This window comes from Arachis hypogaea, chromosome 11 (genome assembly GCF_003086295.3).
Source record: "Arachis hypogaea cultivar Tifrunner chromosome 11, arahy.Tifrunner.gnm2.J5K5, whole genome shotgun sequence".
Taxonomy (NCBI): Eukaryota; Viridiplantae; Streptophyta; class Magnoliopsida; order Fabales; family Fabaceae; genus Arachis; species Arachis hypogaea.
Window position 1 is genome coordinate 38,795,950 of NC_092046.1, and position 26,734 is coordinate 38,822,683.

General features: G+C 33.5%; 4 protein-coding genes and 1 long non-coding RNA gene across 7 annotated transcripts; 3 read left to right on the forward strand and 2 right to left on the reverse strand.

Annotated features, from left to right (window-relative positions):
* Positions 1 to 7,608: 7,608 nt before the first annotated feature.
* On the forward strand, positions 7,609 to 11,740 carry LOC112720713 (uncharacterized). Its single transcript, XM_025771758.3, has 8 exons — positions 7,609 to 8,049; positions 8,615 to 8,683; positions 8,793 to 8,843; positions 8,969 to 9,028; positions 9,699 to 9,764; positions 9,956 to 10,558; positions 10,943 to 11,014; positions 11,321 to 11,740. Exons 1-8 carry the CDS (start codon positions 7,864 to 7,866, stop codon positions 11,552 to 11,554), a joined length of 1,341 nt encoding a protein of 446 aa, XP_025627543.1. The 5' UTR covers positions 7,609 to 7,863; the 3' UTR covers positions 11,555 to 11,740.
* Positions 11,741 to 13,824: 2,084 nt separating this feature from the next.
* Positions 13,825 to 16,973, reverse strand: LOC140176350 (uncharacterized). The gene is made up of 3 exons (XR_011867515.1): positions 15,779 to 16,973; positions 15,159 to 15,226; positions 13,825 to 14,730 (listed from the first exon to the last, which is right to left on the reverse strand). It is a non-coding gene; the product is annotated as an uncharacterized lncRNA (long non-coding RNA).
* A 625-nt stretch (positions 16,974 to 17,598) lies between these two features.
* Positions 17,599 to 21,682, reverse strand: LOC112720715 (uncharacterized). Of its 3 annotated transcripts, none has more exons than XR_011867514.1 (3): positions 21,475 to 21,682; positions 21,192 to 21,357; positions 17,599 to 18,940 (listed from the first exon to the last, which is right to left on the reverse strand). XR_011867514.1 is itself a non-coding variant. In XM_025771760.3 (2 exons), exons 1-2 carry the CDS (start codon positions 21,540 to 21,542, stop codon positions 21,243 to 21,245), a joined length of 183 nt encoding a protein of 60 aa, XP_025627545.1. In that variant the 5' UTR covers positions 21,543 to 21,682; the 3' UTR covers positions 19,557 to 21,242. The 3 variants fall into 3 exon arrangements, 1 of the variants encoding a protein (XP_025627545.1); XR_003812234.2 differs by having other exon boundaries at positions 18,593 to 18,937; XM_025771760.3 differs by lacking the exon at positions 17,599 to 18,940 and having other exon boundaries at positions 19,557 to 21,357.
* LOC112720712 (beta-amylase 3, chloroplastic) lies at positions 17,756 to 20,414 on the forward strand. Its single transcript, XM_025771757.3, has 4 exons — positions 17,756 to 18,467; positions 18,708 to 18,918; positions 19,177 to 19,287; positions 19,416 to 20,414. The coding sequence occupies exons 1-4, from the start codon at positions 17,887 to 17,889 to the stop codon at positions 20,205 to 20,207; spliced, it is 1,695 nt and encodes a 564-aa protein (XP_025627542.1). The 5' UTR covers positions 17,756 to 17,886; the 3' UTR covers positions 20,208 to 20,414.
* Positions 21,683 to 25,848: 4,166 nt separating the features above from the next.
* Positions 25,849 to 26,514, forward strand: LOC112721262 (uncharacterized). Its single transcript, XM_025772332.1, has one exon. It carries the CDS (start codon positions 25,849 to 25,851, stop codon positions 26,512 to 26,514), a length of 666 nt encoding a protein of 221 aa, XP_025628117.1.
* The last annotated feature ends 220 nt before the right edge of the window (positions 26,515 to 26,734 follow it).

A 26,734-nucleotide genomic window follows, 5' to 3' on the forward strand; every position in this document is an offset into this window, starting at 1 on the left:
TGGTTTTTTAGTGGGTTTTCGGTTTAAACTGCCCCACCAACGGTGTCGTTTAACGGGCTGGAAAAAAAAACCTAGATCTAATACCCTAACGGCCTAACGCAGCTACAACCCCATTCCCACCGTCTCCTCTCTGAAACTGAAAATGGAAATCGAAAGAACAAAGTGAAGAACCCTAGCCCCTAGCTCCTAGCTCCCAGCTACCAGCTCCCAGCCCCCAGCCTCACAGCCCCACTCGTTTTCATCGCCACGCTTTTTCGCTGGGTATAGGCTTGCGTGTGGAAGCACCATCGCGTGTGGAAGCTCCGTCGTCGTCTCCTCTGTTCGAGAGCTCTCTCTTTGTGTTCACGTGTGGAGGCTCTGTCGCCGTCGCATTAAAGCTCTGTCTCCGTCGCGTGAAAGCTTTGTTCGAGCTCTCCCTCTCTCCGTCTTCACTGTTGTCTGTCTCTCGCTGCTGGTAAGTAAATGTTATTACTTCGAATTATTGTTATGTATGCCGTATTTCTCTCTTGGGTTGGGTTGGATCAAGGATTGATTTTTATGATGCTAATGTTGAATATTGAATATTGTTTTGATTTATCGCATTTGGGGTGGATATCATTTGAATTGGGATGCAAATTTTGATAACCACACCAGATATAACTTCCCTTAGAGATGCTGATAGGGTTACTGGTTTGCTTGAAAGTAATGAAAGTAGGGACATAAAGATGATTTTGAATAGAGTTAAGACAGATATGATTAAGGGTGAGGACATGATGTCTGTTCTTGATGTACAAGTTCTTTGGCAATGTGGCTGAGGCTTGTTTCTTGATGGTACCATCACATGATACAGAATTTTTGTCATTTGAATTCACTGTAAATTATATGTTGTTGTAGCTTATTTGTCACATGAATTCACTATCACAGAGAGCTGATTCAAATAATGAAATTTTAGGTTTATGGAGCCAATAACAAAAGGAGACTACCCAAGTTCCATGTAGCTTCTGGTGGGAAATAGGTTGCCAAAGTTCTCTTCATATCAATCAGTGATTTTAAGAGGATCCTTTGATTTTATTGGATTAAACTACTACACCTCCTCCTATTATGCTGCTGATGCACCAGAACTAAGTAAAGCCAAGCCTAGCTATCTTACAGATTCTTTAGTTACTCTTACAAGTAAGAACATGTATGTGTACTAATGGGATAGAGTTTAATACATAATGAAGAATTATCATATCTTAGGTTAATGATAATACCTAAGAATGATGTTATTGTTCTCTCTAGCACATATAATAATTCTAAAGAACTTGTGCTTATCATTAGGACAAGCCTGAGCCACGTTTCCAAAGAACTTGTATTGTATACATAGCAGCTTGTTATATAATTTTATTATTTTTTGGTACTCAATGACATTGTGAAATTGGACTTTTGAAGTTACCACGCAAGTGCAAAAGGAAGCTCCACAAATATAAACAAGTCTAAAATACGCCTTACAAAATATGAACAAGAGGATTTAAGAAAAAAAATCCTTTGTGTCTTGAAAGATCATTTATCATACTTCACCAAATTAGAGTAATTTACTTGCTACTAATGAATTAAGTATGTCCATTTTAGAACCACGTTAATTTAGGAAGAATTGCTTAAAAACTTGTAACATATTTACTACATATGTCTTAGCAATATATGAATAGATTATTAATTTTCTTTGGTATATATTGCAGAGTCTTTTTTTTTTCCTAGTCAAGATTCAATAGAGAGGTCAAATCTTGAACATATGAAAACAACAAAATAGAATGCAAACAAATAAAAAAATGGAAATTTTTTTAAATAAATTAATTATATAAAATAAAATATAATTCACAAGACATAATATTTATATGGCATTGTTGCTGAAATAATAAATAAAAATGACATTACTTCATCATAAAAATATGAGTTTTTTAAACTAAAATATCTATATAATGCATAGAAATAGAGAAAAATTGTAAAAGCCACAAAGCAATAAATATCTATTTAAGAAGTCATTGAAAAATAACTAAAGAAGTACATCCCCCAAACATAACAAATAAATACTCAATAACCAAAGTATTATAATTTATCTAAATTACTACTATTATCTTTACATCTCATGGTTTGTGTGCATATTCCAAAACTCATTGGCTGACGCTATAATTTGTGACTTTTTCTGGTTGATCTGACTCCTAAGTAAATGCACAGCGGTTATCATGCGGATATTGTGATCCTCAAGCTGCAATTTATTTATTATAAATTAGTACAAAAAAATAGGAATTAAATATTAGAGAGTTGTTTTATAAATGCTCACCTTATTGTTACCATTTGGTTTAAACTCAAAAGTCATATCCATCCACTTAATTACCCAAGTTGCAGAGTTTCAGCTTGAACTACATTGAGGTATATCTTCTGGTCTTTTAATTTGGTAGTCATGAAATTGTTTACTATACTCTTGAATGCCATCATCCTTGTAAAAGTTTGACATGAAGACTTGCTCCAGTACGTTTGCCTGATTTCAATTAACTAGTTAAATAATAAAAACAAAATATCAGCAAATAAGCTTATAAAATTTTTTCTTGGCCTTACTAGTGTCTTGATAACACGTTCACGATAGTAAATTCTGACATCATTAAAATGGGTGTCCAAGTGATAGATTATGTGATCGTCAATCGAGATTACTATTAGATACCAGTGGTCACCCTCTTGAATAGGAACATATATCTAGACCATAAAATTTGCTCGTGAGTTATGTATGTTGATGAGGAAAAACTATATTCAACAAAGATTATCCAAAAAATCTTACAAATTTTAAATCACCAGTAGGTTGCATAAATTTATAAATATAGTGTTCCATCTTCTGCTTTAAATTTATCTTGCTGAAGACATCCACCTAATTCATTAATGCATTCATATAACTGTTAGTACATGATAAAGCATGGTTCTATATCAGGATTACATTTATAACTTATAATCAATAAAATTATCTTGTTAGGGGTTATATAACATACCACAAATCTCGGTGGAAGTTGCCATATTGTCTTGAAACTTACATCAGATTGTTCATCAGTTCATCTCAATGCCGTTAATTCAAGAATCTAAACCATAATCCAAATATATTACTAGATTGTGCGGAAAATCAAGTGTAAATTAATTAATAGATGATTTGTGTACCTTATCAGTAATGGGTCTGTCAGGTATGAAATGATGAAAGTCTGATCTAATTGCTCTGACTGTATCTGTTACCACAAGTTCTTCACTATATCAATTAAAAACCAAAATACATTAGATGGATCCTCATTGATCGACAACACAGATAATATCAAATTAACTTACGATGGATCTAGCGAGGCTGAAAATGCATATGCACAGGCCTTTATCTGATCTTCCAAAAGACACATGGTTGGAGTTGGCATAAATTTACACTTCATTAACTACAAAGTTTAACACAAAAGTATTAGCAATACACCTTGTAGACTAGATGGTTAATTAGCACTACTCATAACAAACTATATAATTAAATATTGGTGTCTAAGAGGTAATTACGTTGGTAATGGAAAAGAAATAAACAGGTCTTCTATAGTCTTTTGTGGATTGGCTCAGTGCATAAGATGCCTTGGATTTATTGAATGATTTGGGCTCAATCTTTGGCTTTCTAACTCCGCTTGGGGGAGTGAACGGTAATTTTTTCTATGTCCCCATAATAGTCTTACCCTAAGAAAAAAAAATAGGTCAGTAAATTTTATTATCATGTTAGGAATATACTAGTAAAAAATATGATGCATGAATTTTACTACACATGCATATACATTTGATATTTTTTCTTTTTCGTTGCGGCTCCATATTGATTTTGATGTTGAACGCATCATCGTGAGTGAAAGACCTCTTGTCCAGTTCAATAAGATCATCCTCATCGTCTGATATAGCAGTATGAATATCAATATCCGAACTCTTAGCCTTCAATCTATTTGAGAATGGACGTTTCTTTTGTGAAGAAAGTTTGGTCGGAGTCTCGAAATTATTGTTCAGACTCAGTTGTGATATCATTGTCTCAATGCAGCTTACAGATTCAAGGATTTTATCAATTTTTTCGTCCCGAGCCATGTTTACAACTCTCATTGACTGCAAATATTTTAGGTAAAATAATTTCATATAAATATAAAAATACAAAAAGAGTGATGGTTGTTCTGATGAGATTGTCAATGGAATAAGACAAAGATTTCTCTAATCACAACTAATAGCGAAAAAATGTTTATAATATTTAAAATGTATTACATAATATAAATTGTATTACTATTTGCCAAATTAAATTACCTTCATGCTAAGGAGGACCTCTTCCACTTTACTAGACAATTCTTCACTTTTATTTAGATCATTGTTTTAAATAACATTGTCATTGATAACTAGGTCATCCTGTAGAAAGAAAACATAAAAGATTAAATTACTCATAATATATTCTACTAAAAATTAAAAACCCATTACGTCTTACCTTAGTACTAGGAATTGTAGTTCCAATTTGATCACTAAAATCAAGTGTGATAAGATCACATTCTGTAGTCAGTGACATATTCTGTGTATTACATACATTATTGGGGACTAAATCTTTGTTAGGAGGAATATCCATGATTATTATCAACTGAAGAATATTATATGAGTAGATTTGGTTGAAAGGCAAATACTTAAAATAATTTGTCAAAGTATAAAGAATTAGTCGGAGTGAGCACGTATATATATACAACCAATAAAGATAATCAAATTTTAATTCTATCTTTTCTTAAATTTTTAAACTAAGTGAACAATTCTAAAAAATTTTATGTTATCTTATCGTTTGGTTAAAATCTAATACAAATTGAATTTTATCTTGATTTTTATTTTACAATTTAACAAAGTAAATTTTATTAATTCATATGATTATATCTTATTTATAATTATTTTTAAGTAGATAAATACTCAAATAATAATAATAATAATAATAATAATAATAATAATAATAATAAGAAGAAGAAGAAGAAGAAGAAGAAGAAGAAGAAGAAGATTAGACGAATCACTAATAATTAAATAAAAACATGAAGAAACTAGTTGAATAGCACTATACATGTTCAAGCACTTACCAATCGATTGAAATAATAATTGACGATACTTCAATCGATTTCATTAACAAAACAATCGATTGAATCAGTAATTGTGGATACTTCAATCGATTGCACTAACAAAGCAATCGATTGAATCAATAATTGAGGATACTTCACTAACAAAACAATCGATTGAATCAGTAAAATCGATTGAATGCATACAAACTCCTTATTGTAAGCATTCTTCAATCGATTGGTAAGCAAATTTGAATGCATATCAATTGATTTCAAGAACAACTGAAAAAATTTCAAGACCCTGAAACAGATTTTCTTCATTCTTCGACACATTTTCTTCATGGTCCAGGGCTTGGGATGATGCCCCTTGGATTTGTGATGCCTAGATTAGTGTATAGAAGATCAATAGCTTCTCCTTAATGATTGATAGCTTCATTTTGCCTCCTCATATCAGCAAATTGTCCCTCCATATATAATCTTATGCTTCGTAATTCATCCATCAAATCTCGCATTGTTGGCGAAGGAGGCGATGGTAGTGGGGTTCCTGGGATTGTGCTTGCACCTTCAGGTCTTGTGGTTGTCCTTGGATTTGAGGTTCTTGGGCATCCAGATCTTTTCCCATCTATCTTAGAGTGCTGTCATCAATCTTGACTACATTACTCAAGACGATACTTTTCTCTTCACTCAAGTCAATTCCAAGCTAGGTGAAAATCTTGCTTCATTGGCAAGCATATCCTAAACCAACACTTGATTTTTCTTTCTTCATTTCAAGCATATGATGAACCATAAAATAAGGCTAGTTTATCTCCTTTCCAGTCACCAATAGCCCAAAGCACTAGAATATCTTCGTTAAACAAGATTCTATGATTATGTTTTCTTGGAATCAACATGTATGAAAACAAATACATCAATATACGCTGCTCATTACCCAACCCACTGCAACTTATATTACCTCTAGCATCCATACGTGGATTCTCATACTGTAGACTCTGCAAACCAACCAATCTATTATATTCACCCCATTCCTCATCTGCCGCAATACCTCCAGTAAATTTTGCCCCATGATAAACTAAATTCCATTGTTCAGCTAATTGTTCCAAAGTAACTCTATAATATCGTGACCCTAAATCAAACTCAATCAGCGGCATTACTTCCTCACCCTCTTCATCAGTTTCAGGAACAACATAATTTAAAGTACTATAAACAGCCCTCACCAAGTGCGAATAATAATCATCCTTAGTTTGTACAAAATCAGTCAAGTGCTATGTTTGCAAAGCATTTCAGACTAAATTATAATGTCTATCATGAATAAACTCGGCTGTTATGTACCTGGGAGGAACAATTGCCCTTGACTCAAACTTCTCCACATAGTTGTTCAATGCCCTCGGAGACGGCAGCCACCTTGCCATGTAATGGGATGAAGAAACTAGTCTGGCGGATGCAGAACTTTCACCCTCAATCCTAGCTCTTTTGGCATTCTTAGCTCTGGCCATTTTGGGGATATTGGTTTAGTGAATTTTGTAAGGATTTGGATGAGGATTAATAATATGTATGTAGTTTGGAGTGGATGTTGGTGAGATTGGAGAAGAAGAAGAGAGAAGCTTTTTGGATTTAGAGAGAGAAGAGAGGTGTAGAAATGGTGTTGTTATGTTTTAAAACGGGGAGAGAGTCTGAATACGCATGGTTACCAGGTTGAATATAGCGCATTTCAAAATTCAATCGATTGGATTACATTACCAATCAATTGAATGCAAAAAAAAAACTTATTTACATTACATTCCAATCGATTGAATTCTCATACCAATCGATTGAATTGGAATATACCATTAGTCATGTACAAACTTCAATCGATTGGGTAACACAACCAATCGATTGAATTGTGCGACCTCAAGTTGCTTTGAAGCTTTCAATCGATTGAGTAATATAAACAATCGATTGAATTATAAAAAACCCACATTCTAGTCATCGTTCAATCGATTGGTTAATATGACCAATCGATTGATGTTTGCGAAAACTATCCTGCCTTGCAACTTTCAATCGATTGTTTTGTGATAACCTGAAGTCCAATCCAATCGATTGAGTTATGAGAAACCTGAAATTCAATTGATTGTTTTGTTAATTCAATCGATTGATTCTCTATGAAACACTATTTTACAACGCTCGAGAGATGTAACGGATCAAAGATAAATTTTTAATCGATTAGAATTGCCAAAAAATTATTACGAAGATCTAATTCTTTATTGTTTTTGTTTTTTATTATTAATAAACATAATAGATGAATAATAAAATAATAATTTATAAAATAAAAAATAATTTTTATAATTAAATAAAATATATAAAATTAATTTATAATTAAAGTTAAAAAAAATTATTTAATAATTATTAAAAAACTTAAAAAATATATTTTATTTAAAATCTTTAATGGTCTAGACATTTTGGCGGCACTAATCCGAAATCCGAAATACCGGTGATAATTGAAGGTGAAAATTTCCACCTACGTCCGAGATTTAATTAGTCACTTTTTTGCGTTCTACGTGGATGGATATTCAGAATAGAGAATTACCTTGATCCTGTCGGCAACGGTCATGAATATAAAGCGCCAAATCAGCACCACATGATTGTCTTTATTCAACCAACTCATTTAAGCTCTGTCAATATCCACTCACACCTACTCTCTCTCTCTCTCTCTCTCTCTCTCTCTCTCTCTCTCACGCAATTGAGTTGAGCCTCAATCCTCATTAACACTGATAACTTAAACTGAAACATAAAGTACATTACATAGGCTACGATTATGGAGGGTTTGATCAAGGGGTTGGTCCATGCTGCCCTTGGTGACGACGACAATGACGACCGCAACAACCGCCGCGATTCCCGAGATGAACGGTCTAGATCCTCCTGGGCTGAAGTCGTCTCCGGAGATCAGGATCAGGATCCGCAAGATCATCCTCCTCCCAGACACCACAACTGGACTTCACAGGTTACTTCAATTTCCCCTTTGGTTTTAGAATCAGATTCAGAACATAAATGATGACAACGAAAATAATAATCAGTGTCTTTAGTGATTGTACCTGTCTTCAGATCCAAATACATTTTTGTTCCGTCTCTAAAATCAAACGGGTATTCCCCAAAGTACAGACATTTAGGTTTTGTGCAATTTAATTTGATTCTATTCGAATTACATGAATAATTAGTGCTACTCTGAAATTCAGGGTAAAATTACATTTAAGATTTTCATATGGTATAGTGTGACACTAAATACCTATGTAAAGATTAAATTTTGAGGTTTAAGGATGATGAGTGTAATTCGCACTGAGATTTTATGAAATATACACCATGATTCTGGTAGTATTCTTGTATGTTGTAAAAATGAGACCTTTAAATCTATGTAAATCGTAGACATAACACTTAGGTCTGCTATGATCCATGGAACTCGGACGAATAGATACTAGATGAGTGAATTTCAGTTATCCTCAATGATGTGAACGCAATTTTTACTACCTATTCTATGCCAAATCATTGCGAGTAATAGGAGACTTTTTCAGGAGGGGCCTCGTTATGAGCAGGAGGAGTGGCGCCAACAGGGTTCTAGACTTTCCAACAGACCACAGAAGGTCCCATTTTGCCACTTGTTCAATTAATCTTGTCATTTGCTTCATTGAATTCAACCCCAACAACATATGAACAATTTAATTTTGCTTCATTAGTTTGTTATTGTTGCAGGAGGAGCAGCGGCACGATGATAGTTATGGGGATTCCTACAGGCCTCAAATGGTGGGTGAATTCATGTTCATTGTTAAATAAATGAGTTGGATGAGTATTGTCCTCCTGTATAAGCCCCGAGTTGATCTCAGTTATCTAGTATTGCTTTTGATGGTGTTGCTGTTATCATATTGTAGGAGCAATATCGTCCAAAGCAAGAAGAGTGGGAATCTCAGAGTTCCAACAGACACAAGAAGGTTAATATATATGTTTTCTTTTCCTTTTCCTTTTTCTTTTTGATAAACCCCCCCCCCCCCCTTTTCAAAATTATTGTTAAGATGCTAGCTTGAAGTAAATGGAAAATTGCAACTTCGAGTCTTTCTTGAGATTATAATTTAAAACTGTACTTATTGACATCGAGAAATATGGCGTGGTTTAGCCCTAAAATATATAATACATGTTGATTGCAATGTTCATCATGCACGTAGCAAGTAAGATTGTTCTAGTTATTTATTACCATAGGGTGTGATAGATATAGTTTGTTTCTGTAATGAGATTACACTTTGTTATATATGTTATGAAAAATAAAGTTGTGATAACAGAATCACATTCAAAAACCAAGCTCTTGTACTCTTGATTGTGTGCCCATTTACATATGGCACTGCTTTGATCCAAACTTTTCTGCTCTCTCTGCTTACAATTTCAGATTTTTATAGGATAGGAGTTAGAAGAAATAGTTCCTTTTTAAAATAAAAGAGATTATTTACATGATAAATGATCCATTGGCTGGACATTTGAAAATCAGGTTTCATGATAGTCTGAACATCAAACATATTGAGGGAACTTGGTTATCGGCCTTTTTTTTGCTGATGCTGTTGGCGAAATGAAATTTAACTATATTGGTGAAATCAATTTTATATTTTGCAGTTTGATGAAGAGAACAATGATGGATGGCAGACTGTTGGCAAACCTTCAAGGCGGCAACAACACAAGGTTTGTCTTTAAACTTTAATTGATACATCAAGCAGAAATAAAACTCAAAAGAGATGCGCTTTGAGTGATTTGTATGAATTTAAAAGAGTTTGCGTCATGTTAACTTTGTCGCAAGTGTGTGATGATGTATTAGTCCTGAACATGTATGCTGCATCACTATCTTAATAATAGATCTTACCATCTTCATTTAGGTTCCCAAGGATAATTGGAACAACTATAAACTACCACCAGATGAGCAAGAATACTCTAATGATATTGATGTTGGTGGTCGTGCGGAGCCTTCGAACGATGAGCTTTATGATTTGTCTAAAGCATGTGACAAACTGTGGGACCTTGATTTAAATCGTTTGGTACCGGGAAAGGATTATGAAATTGACTGTGGCGAAGGAAAGAAGGCTTACCAAAAGGAAGACATGGCAGAGGGTTGCTTGTTTACTTGGGTTAGCAATGATGTATTCAGAAAGCCTACTTTTGCCCGGTTTCTTTCGCTTCTAGATAACTACAACCCAAATCAAGGAAGTAAGGAAGTTGTCACGTCTGAAGAGAGGCAAGAGCAAGCTTCTTTCATTGAAGAAATTAGTAGAACAGCACCAATCAAATATCTGCACAAGTATCTTGTGTCCAAGGGTATTGCATCAGGGAGCTTTCAAGAATTCAAAAGAATGATTAGCAGCTTGTGGTTTGACCTTTATTCACGTGGGGGAACGTCTGGTTCCTCCTCTGCTTTCGAACATGTTTTTGTTGGAGAAATCAAGAACAGCAGTGAAGTTTCTGGCTTTCATAACTGGCTGCAGGTGTGATGCTCTTTTCTTTTTTGTTCTCTTTTTTCTTTTCCCTTCCCTCTTAAGATCTTTATATAATTAATGTCAAATTTATGGTATATTTTCTTAGGATGTCAGAAGTATTCAGAGTTCTTTTAAGCACTCATTTTGATAGCATTTGTTAGGCAGTTCCTCTGTTGTTGATCTATTCACCGAACCTAGTGATATTGTAACATGTTGAGTAGCTTCAAAGAGAAAGATAATGAAATTTTGCAGTAGTGTCATGCTGTCCTTTTATATTGTTGCTAATAGATAGATCACAGCTTTCATGGTATATTTTGTTTCTTTAGTTTGAAATTTTCATGTATCTTGTTCTTGTGATTATTACATCTCATTTATTGAGCATATCCTTGGCAGTTTTACCTTGAAGAAGCAAAAGGGAGGGTTGATTATCAAGGCTATATTTTTCCCCGTAGACGTGGCGAAATTGTGAGTGATTATCTGTTTCTTCTATTTTCAAATGACTATTATTTCAGGCATTCCACTTCTCACTTCTGCATTGCTAGAAATCAATGCATATTGAAAATTATTCCTCAAGAAATTTTTTCATAATGAAAAGAAAGAAAAAAAGAATTAGCTACTGAGTTATAAATTATAATCATAGCTCTGTTTTATTCCATACCAGTTTTTATTAGTTCTTTTGTCCAAGTTTTTAGTTAAGCACAGTTATACTTTGAGCAGTAAGTAATTAACCTTATCATCATCGTTAATGTTCTTTGCCATTGTTACTTACAGCCAGACTCAGAAACACAGCTTCTGACAATTCAGTTTGAATGGAATAATGTTCTAAAATCTGTATCAAGCACTTTGGTGGGAGTGAGCCCTGAATTTGAAATTGCTCTGTATACCCTCTGTTTCTATGTGGGCGAGGAGGACAACCACATTCAGCTGGGTCCATATTCAGTTAATATCAAGTGCTACCGTCTCGGCAATCGAATTGGATCTGTTTATCCCATTGCAGAATCCTGAATCTTAAGCTGCTAGCCATGTTGGTTGTTTTCCTCTGAGGATCATGTCATGTATTTATACATACTTGAGAACTTTGTACTTCATTGCTGTAAAAGGAAACAGTATCAATTAGAACAATTGCTGTTACATATATGGTGGCTATTTTGAATAGGATGGATAAATATAAAATGAACATATTGTTTGGAATTATTATGCCTCCTTTCTTTCTCTTTTTTTTCTTTTTCAGTCTTTCATTGTAAGCTATAACATTTTTTGTTTTGTAAGGTATTGTAAGCTATAACATGTTATTAAATATCGCACTAGTTTTGTTGGCTTGCATAAGCTTAGAGTGTAATACACCCGGATTGGATCTTCTCATTGAAAATTTTACATGATTAAAGTGGGGATAAGTATGAGATTGATAAAAAGATCTAATAATCAGTAGCGAAGACCAAAACACGATATAGTTTCGTAAAACTTTCACGCAAGAGGATCTATTCCCGTGATATATGTTTCTTGTGAGTTGTGACAATGAGAGGTGTAGCTCTGAATCTTAAAGGTTCTATTCAAGTCCCAAAAAAAAAGGTTCCATTTACTTTTTGATGTTGTGCTCCAAGGGCAACCCTTGGCATGCCTTAAGAAAATATCTCGGAATTCCGAAGATATTTCGAAAAGGAAAATCTTTTTTGTTCAGATTTTATTCAAGTGCATGCTTTAATTCTCAAAATTCATAAATACTTCACTGAAATTAGTTTTAGTTCTACTTAAAAATTTCCTGCCATGAATTAAGTTTAAAAGTGGTCCTCACATTGACCGTGTATATTTCTAAGACAGCATCTATTTTCATAGAAATATTTTACATATTATACTACTAATATATATGTGAACAAATTATGCAAAGTAATTCGTCCATTTTTCATAAAAAGAGTTTATTACTTGCCGAATTATGTTCGTGGATATTAAAAATCAACCATTCATTAGTCGTTGCATATAGAAATATGTATTTGACATGTTTTATAAAATTTTTTATTATATTATTATAAACAAGTTTGATTATTAGTATATTACATGTTTGATTATTCTAATATATATAACAAGTTTGATTATCCTTATAGCTGATTATTTAATTAAAAAAATATGTAAATTAATATATATAAATACATGACGGTTAATTTAGCGAATGATCTTTTAGTATGCACACATTTTTGTTACTCATCCTTTTTATCTTATTCCATTTTCACCAAGGAAAACTCTTTTTAGCCAAAAAAAAAAAAAGGGAGCCAGTATTCGAACGACAATGCCATGTTTGTCATGTTTTATTGATTTCCAAATCTTAAAATTGTTTGTTTCTTACCTAAGAATTGAAGCTTCCTTGATGTTATATATTTATGTCCTTTCAATTACACGTTTTTTTTTTTCTTTCTGGTGGTTTGAGCTTAATTAGAATTCTTTAGGTTGTGAGATGAAGTGTGATAAATGGAAAGATAAGGCTTTGATTTCCTCCACATAATTGGAAAATGGTAGGCCTAAGATTAACATGGACACAGCTCAGCTCAGTGACCCTTCTTTAGCATTAGCATAGAGTACAAAAACATCAAAGATCAGTTGTGTTTTGGAAGATTCTGCATCATTTGTTTCTGAAACAAGAAGATCAACTTGCGCAGATTAACAATCACAAATTAAACACTTCGTCATTCCATTTGATGCTTGATGATGCATTATACCCGACAAACACACCATGATTAAAAAGTTATCGCTAATATGTATGCATGTTTACTTGTACGGGAACCTCATCATAGGTGGTACATATTTATAGCAAGGTTCTAAAAATTGAACTAGTTATTAAACTGATAGAGTTAGAAGTTCAATCGAAATTCAATCGAAATTCAATTGAGATTGAATCGAAATAATAAAATAATATATTTATGTATAAAATATCTGTTTGCTATCTTTTGCATGCCCCGCAAACAATTCTAGAGTTATCAGCTGTACCCAGTCACTATCATACATTGGATCTGGACGCAATGCATGAGAAAACTCTATTTTTCAATATGGGTGGAAACGATTACAAGATAGATGGTGATGTGAAGTTTCGCATTGGTCATAGATTCAAAGCAAAGAGGCAGTCATGCAAGGTGTGAAGAATTATAGCATTTGAAGAAGTGCTAAGTATCGAATTGTGGAGTCGAATCGATCAAAGTACTATGTGCATTGCAAGCAATTTGCAGCAGGATATCCTTGGAGTCTCCGTGTTGCCCTTCGACAAAATCTCGGATATTGATAAGTCTTACTTTATATTGTAATGTATATTCTTATTTATCATAAATATTTTGATTTTGAATGCCTACCAATTATATTTTAATTCATCAGGGAGGTGTGTAAATTTGGCAGTGCGTACACCTATTTAGCCTCCACCATATCTCAAGAACATCGACAGTTGGACAACAACCTTATTTGTAGTGTCATCCTGCCCCTCATACACTCCAGTCCATCAATTACTATCTCTGTTCTACAAGGTGCAGTTAGGCAAAGTTATCACTTCAAACTCTCATACAGAAAGATCTGAATGACGAAGTAAAAGGCAATTGGGTAGATATACAATGATTAGGAGAAGTCATATAATAAGGTGTTGAGGTTGCTGCAAGCATTGCAGAGTTGTTGGCCCGAAACAATATGACTTTTGAGCGATACCGTACTATGATGGGCACTTGATAGATCGATGTGCTGCAGAGCATGACGAGTGGCACCTATATGCAAACATAGCGAATCCCAAAAACAAACCGCCACACCTCTTGAAGTTCTTTAATAATGGCAGCCACCTGATATGGACCTGATTATTTGACTTGTCTATCATCAGGTAACCCCTGATCAGTAGCAGGATGTAACATCTCGTGTACTATCGGAGTAGTGGAGTACCATGTCTAGAAGTCACGCAAGTACTCACCCACTAGCTTTCTGTGCGTGCATAATCCAAGGTGGTATATCTTATAGGTTGATGGTGCACTCATCCCAAGACAGGTAAAAAGTGTGGGTCTTTAGACGTCAACGCTCCATGAATGCAGTAATCAGGGGGTTGTCAAACACAAAGTCCTTGAACTGCACCGTGTTGCCACACCCAATCTCCTTCAATAAGGGAGAATGGCGTCCGATAGTACAAGAGTGCGGCTCACTCGCCTAGGGATTAGTAGGCAAGGTCTCTGTTAAAAAATAAAATATTTCAATAAATATACTTCAAAAGTAAAATTTTATATTTCGAAATAAAAGAATAAAAATTATAATAAACAATTATTTCATATTTCATAATTTAGTTAGATTTAGAATAATTAACTTTAAAAATCAAACATTTAAAAAATTTATCCAACAATATTGCAACAAATATTTAGTAAAACAAATTATCTAGTGTATTCAAAATTAAAATTAAAAATATAAAATTCGAATTAAAGAAATAAAAAAATGTAATAAATATTTACTAAATAAATTAAATTAACTAATAAGTTAAATTAAATTAATTAATTAACACTTAGTAAGAATACATTCCATCACCTAACATATACTAAATCTATAAAAATACCCTAACTATAACTATATGCTTATTTAACTAAAACAGAAAAATAACAACACTAACCTAGAAGTTGATCGCTCCAACGATATGCCACATTGCGTTCAGGCAGTTAATGTCATCATCTCGTGCATCTGTGCATGCCATAAGGTTCGAGTGTCTCAATAATATCAACAGAAATGTTCAAAGGAGAGAGAAAGTAAGTAAAAAATGGTTTAAAAGTGACAACAGTCACGCTGTAAACGGCTTGCTTATATAGGCGCGAACCTTACTTATTTCATTCATAGTGTAAACTGAATAAACTTGTGCATATCCGGTTTACACTGTAAATGAGATAAGCCTTATTTTACAACACGTGTGCAAACGTGATCCATGCAACGACAAACATGTCTTATAAACGAGATATGCACAAGCTTATTTCGTTTACACTGTAAACAAGATAAGTAAAAAAACACAAATTGATAATTAAGTTATAAATTATCTATATCCGTAAATAAAATATTTAATTTATTTATTTAAAAAAAATCCTAATATAATGAGACGTGTTTGAACATAGGTGCAAAACTCTTTTACACGAAAAATTACATTCAAATTAAATCCTTAGAAAAAAAAATGTTAGTTAAGGGGTTATGAATGTAGCAGCACTGCAGGAGAACCACAAAGAGCGGTTTATTTTGTATTGTAACCTGATTTCATGTGAGCAAAGCTTATATTAACACTTAACAGCAGCACTTGTAGTAGGGGATACCACATGAGGTTGTGGGACATCACCATGCAAAATGGTGCAATCTGTCTTCAATGGACTTTGACTTGTGTACAGTATTAATTTCCCATAATTCCTCCCCATATGTCTCTATTTTGGTGAACATCACATGACTTCTCATTCTAACGAAATTTGATTCCACATCTAAACATTTAAAGAGGAATGAGGCTGGTTGATCAAGTAATCACGGTCAATAATTGTTCTCCCAAGAGCTTAGCATAGCTAGTTGCTCTCTTGACACTTGACAGACTTGAGAATGATTTCTTTCCCCAAAATTGCATGAAAAACGCTAAAGTTAAAATTTCTATCGAATTTATTACAGAACATGATATGCCAAACTTGTTGGCTATTAAATAAATAAATAAATTATACTATTTAGTTCATATAACAAACTATATTATGTCAATAATCACTTAAAGCCAAAGTTCCCTACAAGTATGAGAAGCATTTTCTTTATTACTGTTGCTCAACTTTTTGTGCAAGGGTAACCAGGTAATGGGAAATGAGCACAAATAAATAACCAGTTAATCAACAAGAATGAAGCACGACGGATCCAAACCCCACTAATTTAACTTGAGCAAGTGAGCAACGATGACAGCCTCTCCTACCTGATAAATATAGATTCCTAACTAATACTTCACCGTTTTGTAAGCTACCAAAGCAAGCAACTGCAAGTCTCCCATTACGTTTAAGGAAAATTGTTGCCAGATGACAAAAAAAGGCTATTCATGCTCGCAATGAATGACCCTACTTTATTCGTCAACAATAAGATTCTAATAGTGTCCATCACGCTAATGCATCTATTATGCAGTGTGAAAAGTTGAACAGTAATGAAAAACAAATCAGAGAGAACAGTCCAAGAATAAGAAACCAAATATATAATCTGAACCACAGGTTTTCCCCAACCAAAAAATGGACCTTTGAGCCCTTCTTATCTTGAGCAGGTTGAACAAGAACCAAGAAATAATATTGAAACTGTAAAACATTTTCATCCACAAAATCCCAGTTTGCTGGAGGAGGCAGAAGACAGAAAACCATTGAAAAGATACCTATTCAAACTTGGTGGGGTTTGTCATTTTATGGTGGCAACAGCAAAAGACCACTCGTTGATTATCGTCCTGTGAAATAAGTTTGCAATATCACATAAAAAAGAACAATAATTCAACATTCAAGTTTGGCTGTGCTATAGAAATACACGCGGCTGCTGTCTCCAATTCGCTGTCAAAAATTATCTTATTTGGATAAAATAAGAAATTCTTTCTACAATTTCAGAACTACTTAACAATAAACATATATTCATATTTACTAACCCATGAGTCTAGTATAGTTAGCTAATTAGATTCTTTAAGCATATATTATTAGGGGTTCAATACATTTCTAACTATGGATACCCTCGATAGGAAAAACAAATAAGATACAATAACCAAGACATTAAAAGAAGTTTGGGTTGAGAAGCTCAAGGTCAGGATCTCCGGATTCATCAAGATTTATTAATCACTGGCATAAGTGCAGTTTATGCATTTACCTAGGCACAAACCGGCATTAGTGACCCTTGAGTTTCTGGCTTTTTGCTTTAGATTAAAAAAAAAATATATCAAGTTCTTCAAAAGGTTGTTGAGTTCTTCACCAATCACCATAGTGAATAATAACTTGGCACCTTGTTGCCTAATTTTCTTCTCTTTTGTCCGGTCGTCCAATAATTCGATGACCATATGAATATCAGAAAAACGAAGGGAAATATAATGAAAAGAAAGAAAATATGCAATTCCCATCATCCTTAGTCACATAATTTTTCTTTCGAATGATCATAATACAAATAATGACTAGTAATTAACAACCAAAAACTGATGCCCGTACGTTTCCGGTTAGATAAGAATGGAAGAGGTGGAACCACGTAAGCAAGGTTCAAACAGAACAGACTAGTTTTGATTTTTTGCACTTTTACACTTTTCAACTAGAGCCCACCAATGTTGTCAACTTCAACTCCAAACCTGAGTTCCCCTCCTTTTTTTTTTTATTTTCTTTATAAATATGCACATTCCATCTTTAGAAATTCTACGTACCCTTCCTTTCTTCCATCTTCGCACAAAAATGGCCTTAACACTTCGTTCTTCAATCTCTTTTGTAAACCAGAAAGAAACCAAGGCCCTTAAAGCTTTTGATGATGTCTCTGCCACAGTTAGCTTTGCAAAGATTAAGCCATCTTCCCGCATTCAAGTAAAGAATTCGGCGAGGGAAGCAAGTCATCATCAGACACACCAGAGAGATGAGCAACGGGAGAAGGTGCATGCGCCGTCAGTTGCTCATCACGACAACCACAATGTGTCAAAGAGGGTGCCTGTGTATGTGATGCTGCCGCTAGACACAGTAACAATGGGAGGCGGCTTGAACAAGCCGAGAGCAATGAATGCAAGTTTGATGGCTCTGAAAAGTGCCGGCGTTGAAGGGGTAATGGTTGATGTATGGTGGGGTTTGGCGGAGAAAGATGGACCTCTGAAGTACAACTGGGAAGCCTACGCTGAGCTTGTGCAGATGGTACAAATGCATGGCTTGAAGCTTCAAGTTGTCATGTCTTTCCATCAGTGTGGAGGAAATGTTGGAGACACTTGCAGGTATGAAAGGGTGTATTATGTAACTTGTTAAAGATTCTACTTGAGAATCGGTCCTATAGATGAAATGACTAATTAGCAGAATTTTAGCCATATCCTTTTTTTTTATTACTAAATGATACTCGTAGTGTTAGGCATAACCGTCATCTTCTTAAAATGATAGATGATATTAACAATTTCGGTAGTTCTAAATGACCACGACATAAACTTATTTACAATTATTCTTTTATTGCAATTTTTCAGCATTCCTCTACCACCATGGGTGTTGGAAGAGATCAGCAAGAACCCTGACCTGGTTTATACAGACAGATCAGGGAGGAGGAATCCTGAGTACATCTCTTTAGGGTGTGATTCCATGCCTGTGCTGAAAGGAAGGACTCCCCTCCAAGTTTACTCTGACTACATGAAGAGCTTCCATGACAGATTCAGAAATTACTTGGGCAGTGTTATCGTGGTAAGTAACACAGCAAAGTCTGCTACAATACAAATTGGTATTTCATCATATAAAAGTGAGTCAAATAACAAAGTGAAAGAAGGTATTGTTGTAATTAAGTGTAAAATATCTGGGACCTGCAGATGGACTACTCAAATTATGGTACTAATTGAAAAAAGCCCTTTATGTTTTGAGGTTTACCTCACCATGAGCATGATGCATTTCGGATTGTGTGTGCAATAAATGAGGTTTGAGTTTCTAAGATCAACTCTCTTGCAGGAAATACAAGTAGGTATGGGTCCTTGTGGGGAGCTAAGATATCCATCATACCCAGAAAGCAATGGAACTTGGAGGTTTCCTGGAATTGGTGAATTCCAATGCTACGACAAGGTATGGAAACTGGCATTTGTTGGCATTATTTTCTACAATGGCCCAAAAGCACACAAAACATTGGACACTATTAACAGACGGCAATTTCAACATGTCTATTTTACTAAAATTACTTCTTTCTGATGCAGTATATGAAAGCATCCTTGGCAGCAGCTGCAGAAGCCATTGGAAAGAAAGAATGGGGAACAAGTGGTCCCCATGACTCTGGCAAGTACAACCAATTTCCAGACGATACTGGATTTTTTAAAAGGGAAGGAACATGGAACTCCGAATATGGACAGTTCTTTCTGGAATGGTACTCCAGCAAGTTGCTGGATCATGGTGACAAGATTCTTGCATCTGCCAGAGGAATATTTCAGGCATCTGGGGTCAAACTATCTGGGAAAATTGCTGGAATCCATTGGCACTACAAAGCAAGGTCACATGCAGCTGAACTAACCGCCGGATATTATAATACACGATTCAATGATGGTTATCTACCAATTGCTAGAATGCTGGCAAAACATGAAGTTATCTTCAATTTCACCTGCATGGAAATGAAGGACAGAGAGCAGCCTGGCCACGCTAACTGCTCACCAGAGGGGTTAGTACATCAGGTAAAGATGGCAACCAAGATGGCTAGAGTAGAACTTGCAGGCGAAAATGCCTTGGAAAGATATGATGCAGATGCATATGCTCAAGTTTTGTCAACAAGTAGGTCAGACTCCGGCAACGGACTAACCGCATTTACATATCTAAGAATGAACAAGAAGTTGTTTGAAGGTGATAACTGGCGGCACATGGTGGACTTTGTCAGAAGCATGTCTGAAGGTGGTAGGAGACAGAGACTCTCAGACGCTGATTCCCGTGGAAGTGACCTTTATGTTGGGCACATCAAGGGAACTCAGAGGGAAAAATCACAAGAGGCTGCTCTTGTGTGAGAATGTATATAATAATAAGCATGTTCAGGCCTCACGAGATAGAATTACGATGGTTATACACAAGAATGGCATATGCCATGTCAATACCCATGACGATCAAGATATTATTTTATTTCATTAATGTATATAACTCCAAGTACTATAGGAGAAAAACTTGATCTGCTGATGTAGAAACTCAATATATACTGATGGTGATATTTCAATCTATTCCTCTGAACAATATACATAAGCTCCTCTATGTCATTTGTTTCCCTCTAACTTAAGAATCTGTATAAATATGCCATTTTGTTCTATTTGATTATTCTTATTACATTTTCAAGATTCAAACCATTAACACAACAGCAAAGATATCATCAAGCAAAAACAAAATAGTTACAAGCCAAGAAACAGCCAGAAGTAGTTGAAGATAAGAAAAGGAGAACTATTTCCAAACTATTGGAAAAATAATTCACTATTGATTAACAACACCTCTGAGAAGAAGATATCAGATTATGCATAGTGAACAAGCCAGTATAAACAATTGCAGAAGTCAATGATCTGAAAGATTTCTACTCTAAATCAATAATCTGAACTCTGAAGTTTGAATTGGAACATAATTATCAGATTGTTATTACTCTTCAGAGATTATAACTTGTAATCCAAAAATCGGTAACCTTTAGAGACCTAAAAAGGGCAAAGTTTCACCTCATTCTCTCAACGAAACAGACACATTAACACAGGAATAAAGCATATAAAGAAACCATGAAAAATTAAAATTGAAATTACTTGCCGAAAAATGAAATTTGATAAGAAAAGTATACAACCAACTGTAGTTACAAAACTGTTAGGGGAAGGGACCAATGTGGATTTCGAACAAAACAAAACAGATTAGTGCAAACACGTTATGAGTGTCCAACGGCACAGTGAACTAGTATATAGAAAATATGTCCCATTTGATTGCAGAGACTATATCGAAACAAGGAATGAAGTAACAGAGTCAATTACACAAACACATGGTGACGATGGCGTGAAGGAAACGAGAGAAACCATTTCATTTCAAGATTGGGAACTGGAAACGGAGCAAGAGGAAGAGGGGTTTCCGTTTCGGAGATCTTCGATTAACTGTGAGAGCTCTTTACGAGAGGACTCCCTCCCAAACATGAACCCATACCTAATTGCAGCAACATTCATAATTCTTAATTCATGTGAAATTAAATTGGGGAAACGATAATTTAAAAGAAACCCTAAAATAAGAAATAAAAGCGAATAGAAAAGTTTTTATACGCACCAGAAGGAAATGGCAGAGAAGACGCCAGCAGTGGCAACAGTCTGAAGCAGAGTAAGCTTCTTCTCCATCTCTCTCCAATCAAAACCAATTTTTTCTAACCTCCAGCTTTTCCCCTCGCTCACTACCAATTTTTTCCCTCATCTTTTGGGAACTTTCTTCCTTTTTCTTGTGTTTGGTCTTGAAATGGCAGGTTTTTTGGTGTTTTTGGTGAAGATAACAATTTTTAATTTTAGTTTTTTGTTAACACGCTCAACATTTTCATATTTTTTACCTTCATGCTCAACCTATCAAACAAGAACTATATTTGTCTTGGGCTTTGCCCTTTTTGGAACTCCAACTTGTATAAACATTTGTTAAAATATTATTTATTTTTTAAATTACTTTTTGAAATATTTTTTTAATTAAATTCAATTTTTAAAGATTTTAAGTTAGTTATTTTAGTGTTTTTATCACTTTTATTGTTAACGGCGCCAAAATTTTTTATGTGATATATTAAGAGGTATCACAACACATACATACTAATCTTAATTAGCGATTAGCATGATAAATTTATAAAATTATATCAAATCAATTCTAATTGAAGAATTATAATGTCTCAAGTTATTCCCTCAATTAAGTTTTGATTTAATTTTATAAATTTATTATTTTAATAGTCAATTAAAACTCCCATATATATTATAGTATCACTTAACATGCCGTATTAATAAATTTAGTGTTATCAACAAAGAAAATAATAGAAAAACTAATGCGGTTAATTTAAAATTTTTTAAAGACGAATTTGATTAAAAAAATTTTTTAAAAACTAATTTAAAAAATAAGTACTTTTTTAAGAAAAAATTTGACCATTTACCCTTTGTTAGTTTGTTTGATAAAAAAAGATTCAAAGATGCAGGTTACTACGGTGAGGACAGTCTAAATGTCCTCACATGAAGACTATAACGTGGACAGCTCCTTTGGGAGACACCTGCGCCTGGACAACTCCTCCCTACGTCAGGTCGATTGTGCATTGCAGGGTGGAGAAGCGTGTCGTGAAGTGAACAGTGTGACCATATGATTATACTTACTGACCAAAGCTTTAATCTGTGATATGAGAATTAATGAAAGGGAGATTCTATGGTGCTGATGCTGGTTGTAAGCATGACATGCTTATATGTGGTGTCATGATAAGATGGAGACGCATGGAGCTGAAGATAGATTTAAATATGGGATTTGTGAAGTGATTCTGTTGCTTTTATTTTGTTGCTTTGCAGAGATTACATAATTAGGAGGTAAGCAGTAAATTAGAGATGGTTAAGTAATGGGCTAATTGATGGGTTGAGGTGTGTGATGTTGATCCAAGATAAATGAAAAATAAGGAGGGTCCCAAAAACAATAAGGAAGGTCCCAAAAAATTTCAAGCGGCTACGTGAGGGACATGAACTGAAAATCCTTACCAGAATGTAGCCACTTAAAAATTTTTGGGACCTTCTTTATTTTTTTTGGGACTCTCCTTATTTTTCATTTATCTTTGTTCAACATCACATAGCTCAACCCATCAATTGGCCCATTATATTTCTAATTTACTAATTACCTCCTAATTATTTAATCTCCGCAAAACAATAAAATAGAAGCAACGGAGTCACTTTACAAATCCCATACTCAAATTACTCCACGTGTCTCCATCTTAACATGACACCACATATAAGCATATCATACTTACAACCATCATCAATACCATAGAATTTTTCTTAATAAAATTAGTCCAAATTAAAGGTTTTTTCTGGGCTTGCACTTTTTTTCAGGTGAATTTGTAGCCGTTTCAACCGAGTTTCTGACTAAGTGACTAGTAATAAGATATGTTATTATTTAACAAGTTTTGTTAAGAAATCCCAACAAAATTTATAATTTACAGGAAAAAAAATTTGTTTGATCTTTTTCTGTTTATAACTAAAAACTGTAGATTTATTTAAATTAAAACCAATATAAAAAAAACGTGAATACTATGTAGTTATTTCAAATTATTTGTATGCATAGTGGGAGACTTAGTATTTTTTTTCCAATTATTTGTATGTTTGTACTAGAAAGTTATTGCAAATAAATTAAAAAATTGTCTAGTATCTTAATTTGGCTAAAGAGTTGAGCAGCAAAATTTGTTAAAAATTGATTTTAATACCATGTTTTTGAATGGCCATTAAAATTTTGTGATTAGTAATTGTTGGAGATAAGTGTGTATATCCAACAAAATACTATTGTGAATTATTATTATTATTATTTCTTTTTTATAAGAATAAACTTTTATAATTTATGATAATGTCCTTAATTAAAATTAGAAACGAATAATTATGATAGGGATCGTAATAATGAGATATACGTTTTTTCAGTACTTTTAATTTAAATTATTCTTAATCGTAAAATCACTAAAAATGGGACATTAGTGATTCGGATAGATTAATATATATATATATATATATATATATATATATATATATATATATAAAATAGTCTTCATTGGATGAAGATTAATAGATCTCATTTATTAAATTATATATATAAATGGTATATATAGAGATATAACCATTGAACTGACTCACTCTAAGAATTCCTAATGGTTATAGTTACCGTATATTTGTCAATAGGATATTCTTATGATGAACATAATATTAGAATTTTCCTTTGACATGCAACTATCATAGTAATTGACAATGTATTTGTTATACTTTGATTCCGGACACCTAACACCCTACGGTGTTAGTTGAATGGACATTGGGTATGATTTAAATACTTGTAGAATTAATGATTAGTCAAAATGGAATCCGTCAACTATGGTAATGAGTTTGAGCTCTACGATTATAATGAATGAAATAAACAATGCCTTGGCCAAGGGGTTTGAATGAATTAAGAAATGAGTTTCTTAAGTCATTCATAATTCATTATAATAATGGTAACAAGTTAGAGTTTGACAATTAAACCGTACTCTAAAAGTTAGCCAAGAGCTGAAAAGATGGAAGGAGTTGTATTTTTTGTTCATCTTGGGTTCTTAGTAAAAATATTATTACTTCATACTATCAGGTCGTCAAGGAGCGTTGCTAGACGCCAACCTTGATTAGTAAATTTAGTATGACTAATTTACTACCCGCTTAGTATTGAACCTATGGCACACTAACGAGTATTCTAATCCTTGGTAAATAATCATTTAATTATTATTTTGATTAGATCAAATAAATAATTATATAAATTCAAATGGAATATTATTATATTCTTTGCTAGCACCATGAATATAATAATATGATAATTGAGAATATTAAATAATTAATTATTTATTCTATGATGAGTTTTAAATATGGATAAGATCCCAACTGATTCTGTTTCAAATTAAATTGTAATCTGATTCACAAATCAGTCACCAATCTCATACTATATATATGTGTATATGATAAAAGAAAGTATACACAAATTTTTCTTTTACCTCCACATACACAAATATTCCAATTCTTAGTGAAAAATTGCTGGTGCAAGGAGTTGCAAGAAATTTCTCAGTTTAATCCATTGGTCAAGGAGTTGATAATAAGGATCAGTCTCGGTGTGGATACACATAGTACCTTCGTACTATCGAAGGAGAAAGTTTTCATTCACTAGGGTACTCAAGTATTGGCATCTAACCTATCTTATTTCAATAAAATTTTAAGCACAAAATAGATCAATAGGATTATTTTATTACTTCCGCTGCGTGTTATGAACACTTGTAATCCTACAGTGGTATCAGAGCCATGGCCCTTTTGTGTTTAAAATTTTATTGCAAAAATTTACAGAATTAATAGGATTAATTTAAATTTTGTTATTATAGTGAATGTGATTCCTAATAATGGCATGGGATGCTATTATTAAAATTATAAATTTATATGGGATAAAATTATATGTATGTTAAGGAACATACTGTTATTATTATTTTTATTTATTTATGAAATAAAACTGAAAGGAAAAAAAGGATAAATAAATTTTATATTTTCTTTACGAGGAGTTACCTGACAACCAGGAGATTCGTACTCAAGGATAAAATTTATATATATGTATTTGATACATGGAATGAATTAATTTTTACTTGAACCTAAACAACCTAGGGGTATAAAATATAATTCAATTAAATAATAACCTGACAACCAGGTAATTATTTGGGATTAAACTTGTATGTGATACATTTAATCATCTGTTTAAAAATGTATGAGTAATGACTTGACAACCAAGATACTCATTCATAATTTTAAATATTTTTTTAACACTTAATTTAAGAAATAAAGATTTCTTAATTTTCTATAATAATAATTATTGTAGAAAGTGTTATTTGTATGTGTGAATACATACTTATATTTGTTTTTTCCTTTTAGATTCATGAATAATATGTCTACTCTATCACTGCGTGGCATACTTGAAAATAACAAATTGGCTGGAGTCAATTATGATGAATGGTATCGCAATTTGAGAATTGTTCTCATGCATGAAAGGCTAATTGATATAATCGATAAGCCTGTTGTAACGGCCCCAGTTCCTAAAGAGGATGGAAGTATTGATAATGAGGCAATCAAGGCTTATGAGAAGTACTTGGAAAATTGTCTTACTGCCAAATGCATCATTCTGGCATCCATGGGTTCTGATCTTCAAAGGCAACATCAGGATATGGATCCACCAACTATTGTTGAACATCTTAAGAAGATGTATGGTGCACAAAGTAAGACGGCCCGATATCAATTGTCCAAAACTTTGTTTAGATCCACACTTGATGTGGACTCTCCTGTTGGACCCCATGTTCTTAAGATAATTGATCTTATTGAACAACTTGAGAAGTTGGGATGCAAATTGGGCAAAGAACTTTCACAAGATTTGATCTTGCAATCTCTTCCAGAAATCTTTTCACAATTCATTGTTAGCTTTAATATGATTAAAGTAAGCTGTGATCTTCATGAAATGCTCAACATGCTAATTGATTATGAGAATCAAATTGCATCTGAGAAAAAGAAAGGAGTTGCTATGGTAGTTGGCAGCTCTTCTAAGAAGAAAGGAAAGTGAAAAGCAAAAGGAAATGGAAAGAATAATTTTAAAAGAGAACCCATGGCACCTAAAGGTGGTGTGACAAAATCCAAGGGCAAACAAGAAAAGGCTGACAAAAATGATGCTGAATGTTTTTATTGTAAAGGCAAAGGTCATTGGAAAAGAAACTGCAAGGAGTACATTGCTTCTTTGAAAACCAAAGAGGAAGGTAAGACATGCTTGAAAACAGTTTTCATGA

Bases quoted from the DNA above. Each gene is read 5' to 3' on its own strand.
- LOC112720713 (XM_025771758.3), top strand. From the start codon at position 7,864: ATGGAGGGTTTGATCAAGGGGTTGGTCCATGCTGCCCTTGGTGACGAC. The intron at 8,684-8,792 runs GTCCCATTTTGC...TTATTGTTGCAG, and splicing joins TTTCCAACAGACCACAGAAG to GAGGAGCAGCGGCACGATGA. The intron at 8,844-8,968 runs GTGGGTGAATTC...ATCATATTGTAG, and splicing joins ATTCCTACAGGCCTCAAATG to GAGCAATATCGTCCAAAGCA.
- LOC112720712 (XM_025771757.3), top strand. From the start codon at position 17,887: ATGCACATTCCATCTTTAGAAATTCTACGTACCCTTCCTTTCTTCCAT. The intron at 18,919-19,176 runs GTAAGTAACACA...ACTCTCTTGCAG, and splicing joins ACTTGGGCAGTGTTATCGTG to GAAATACAAGTAGGTATGGG. The intron at 19,288-19,415 runs GTATGGAAACTG...TTTCTGATGCAG, and splicing joins AATTCCAATGCTACGACAAG to TATATGAAAGCATCCTTGGC.
- LOC112720715 (XM_025771760.3), bottom strand. From the start codon at position 21,542: ATGGAGAAGAAGCTTACTCTGCTTCAGACTGTTGCCACTGCTGGCGTC. The intron at 21,358-21,474 runs GTGCGTATAAAA...TGCTGCAATTAG, and splicing joins TTCTCTGCCATTTCCTTCTG to GTATGGGTTCATGTTTGGGA.
- LOC112721262 (XM_025772332.1), top strand. From the start codon at position 25,849: ATGTCTACTCTATCACTGCGTGGCATACTTGAAAATAACAAATTGGCT.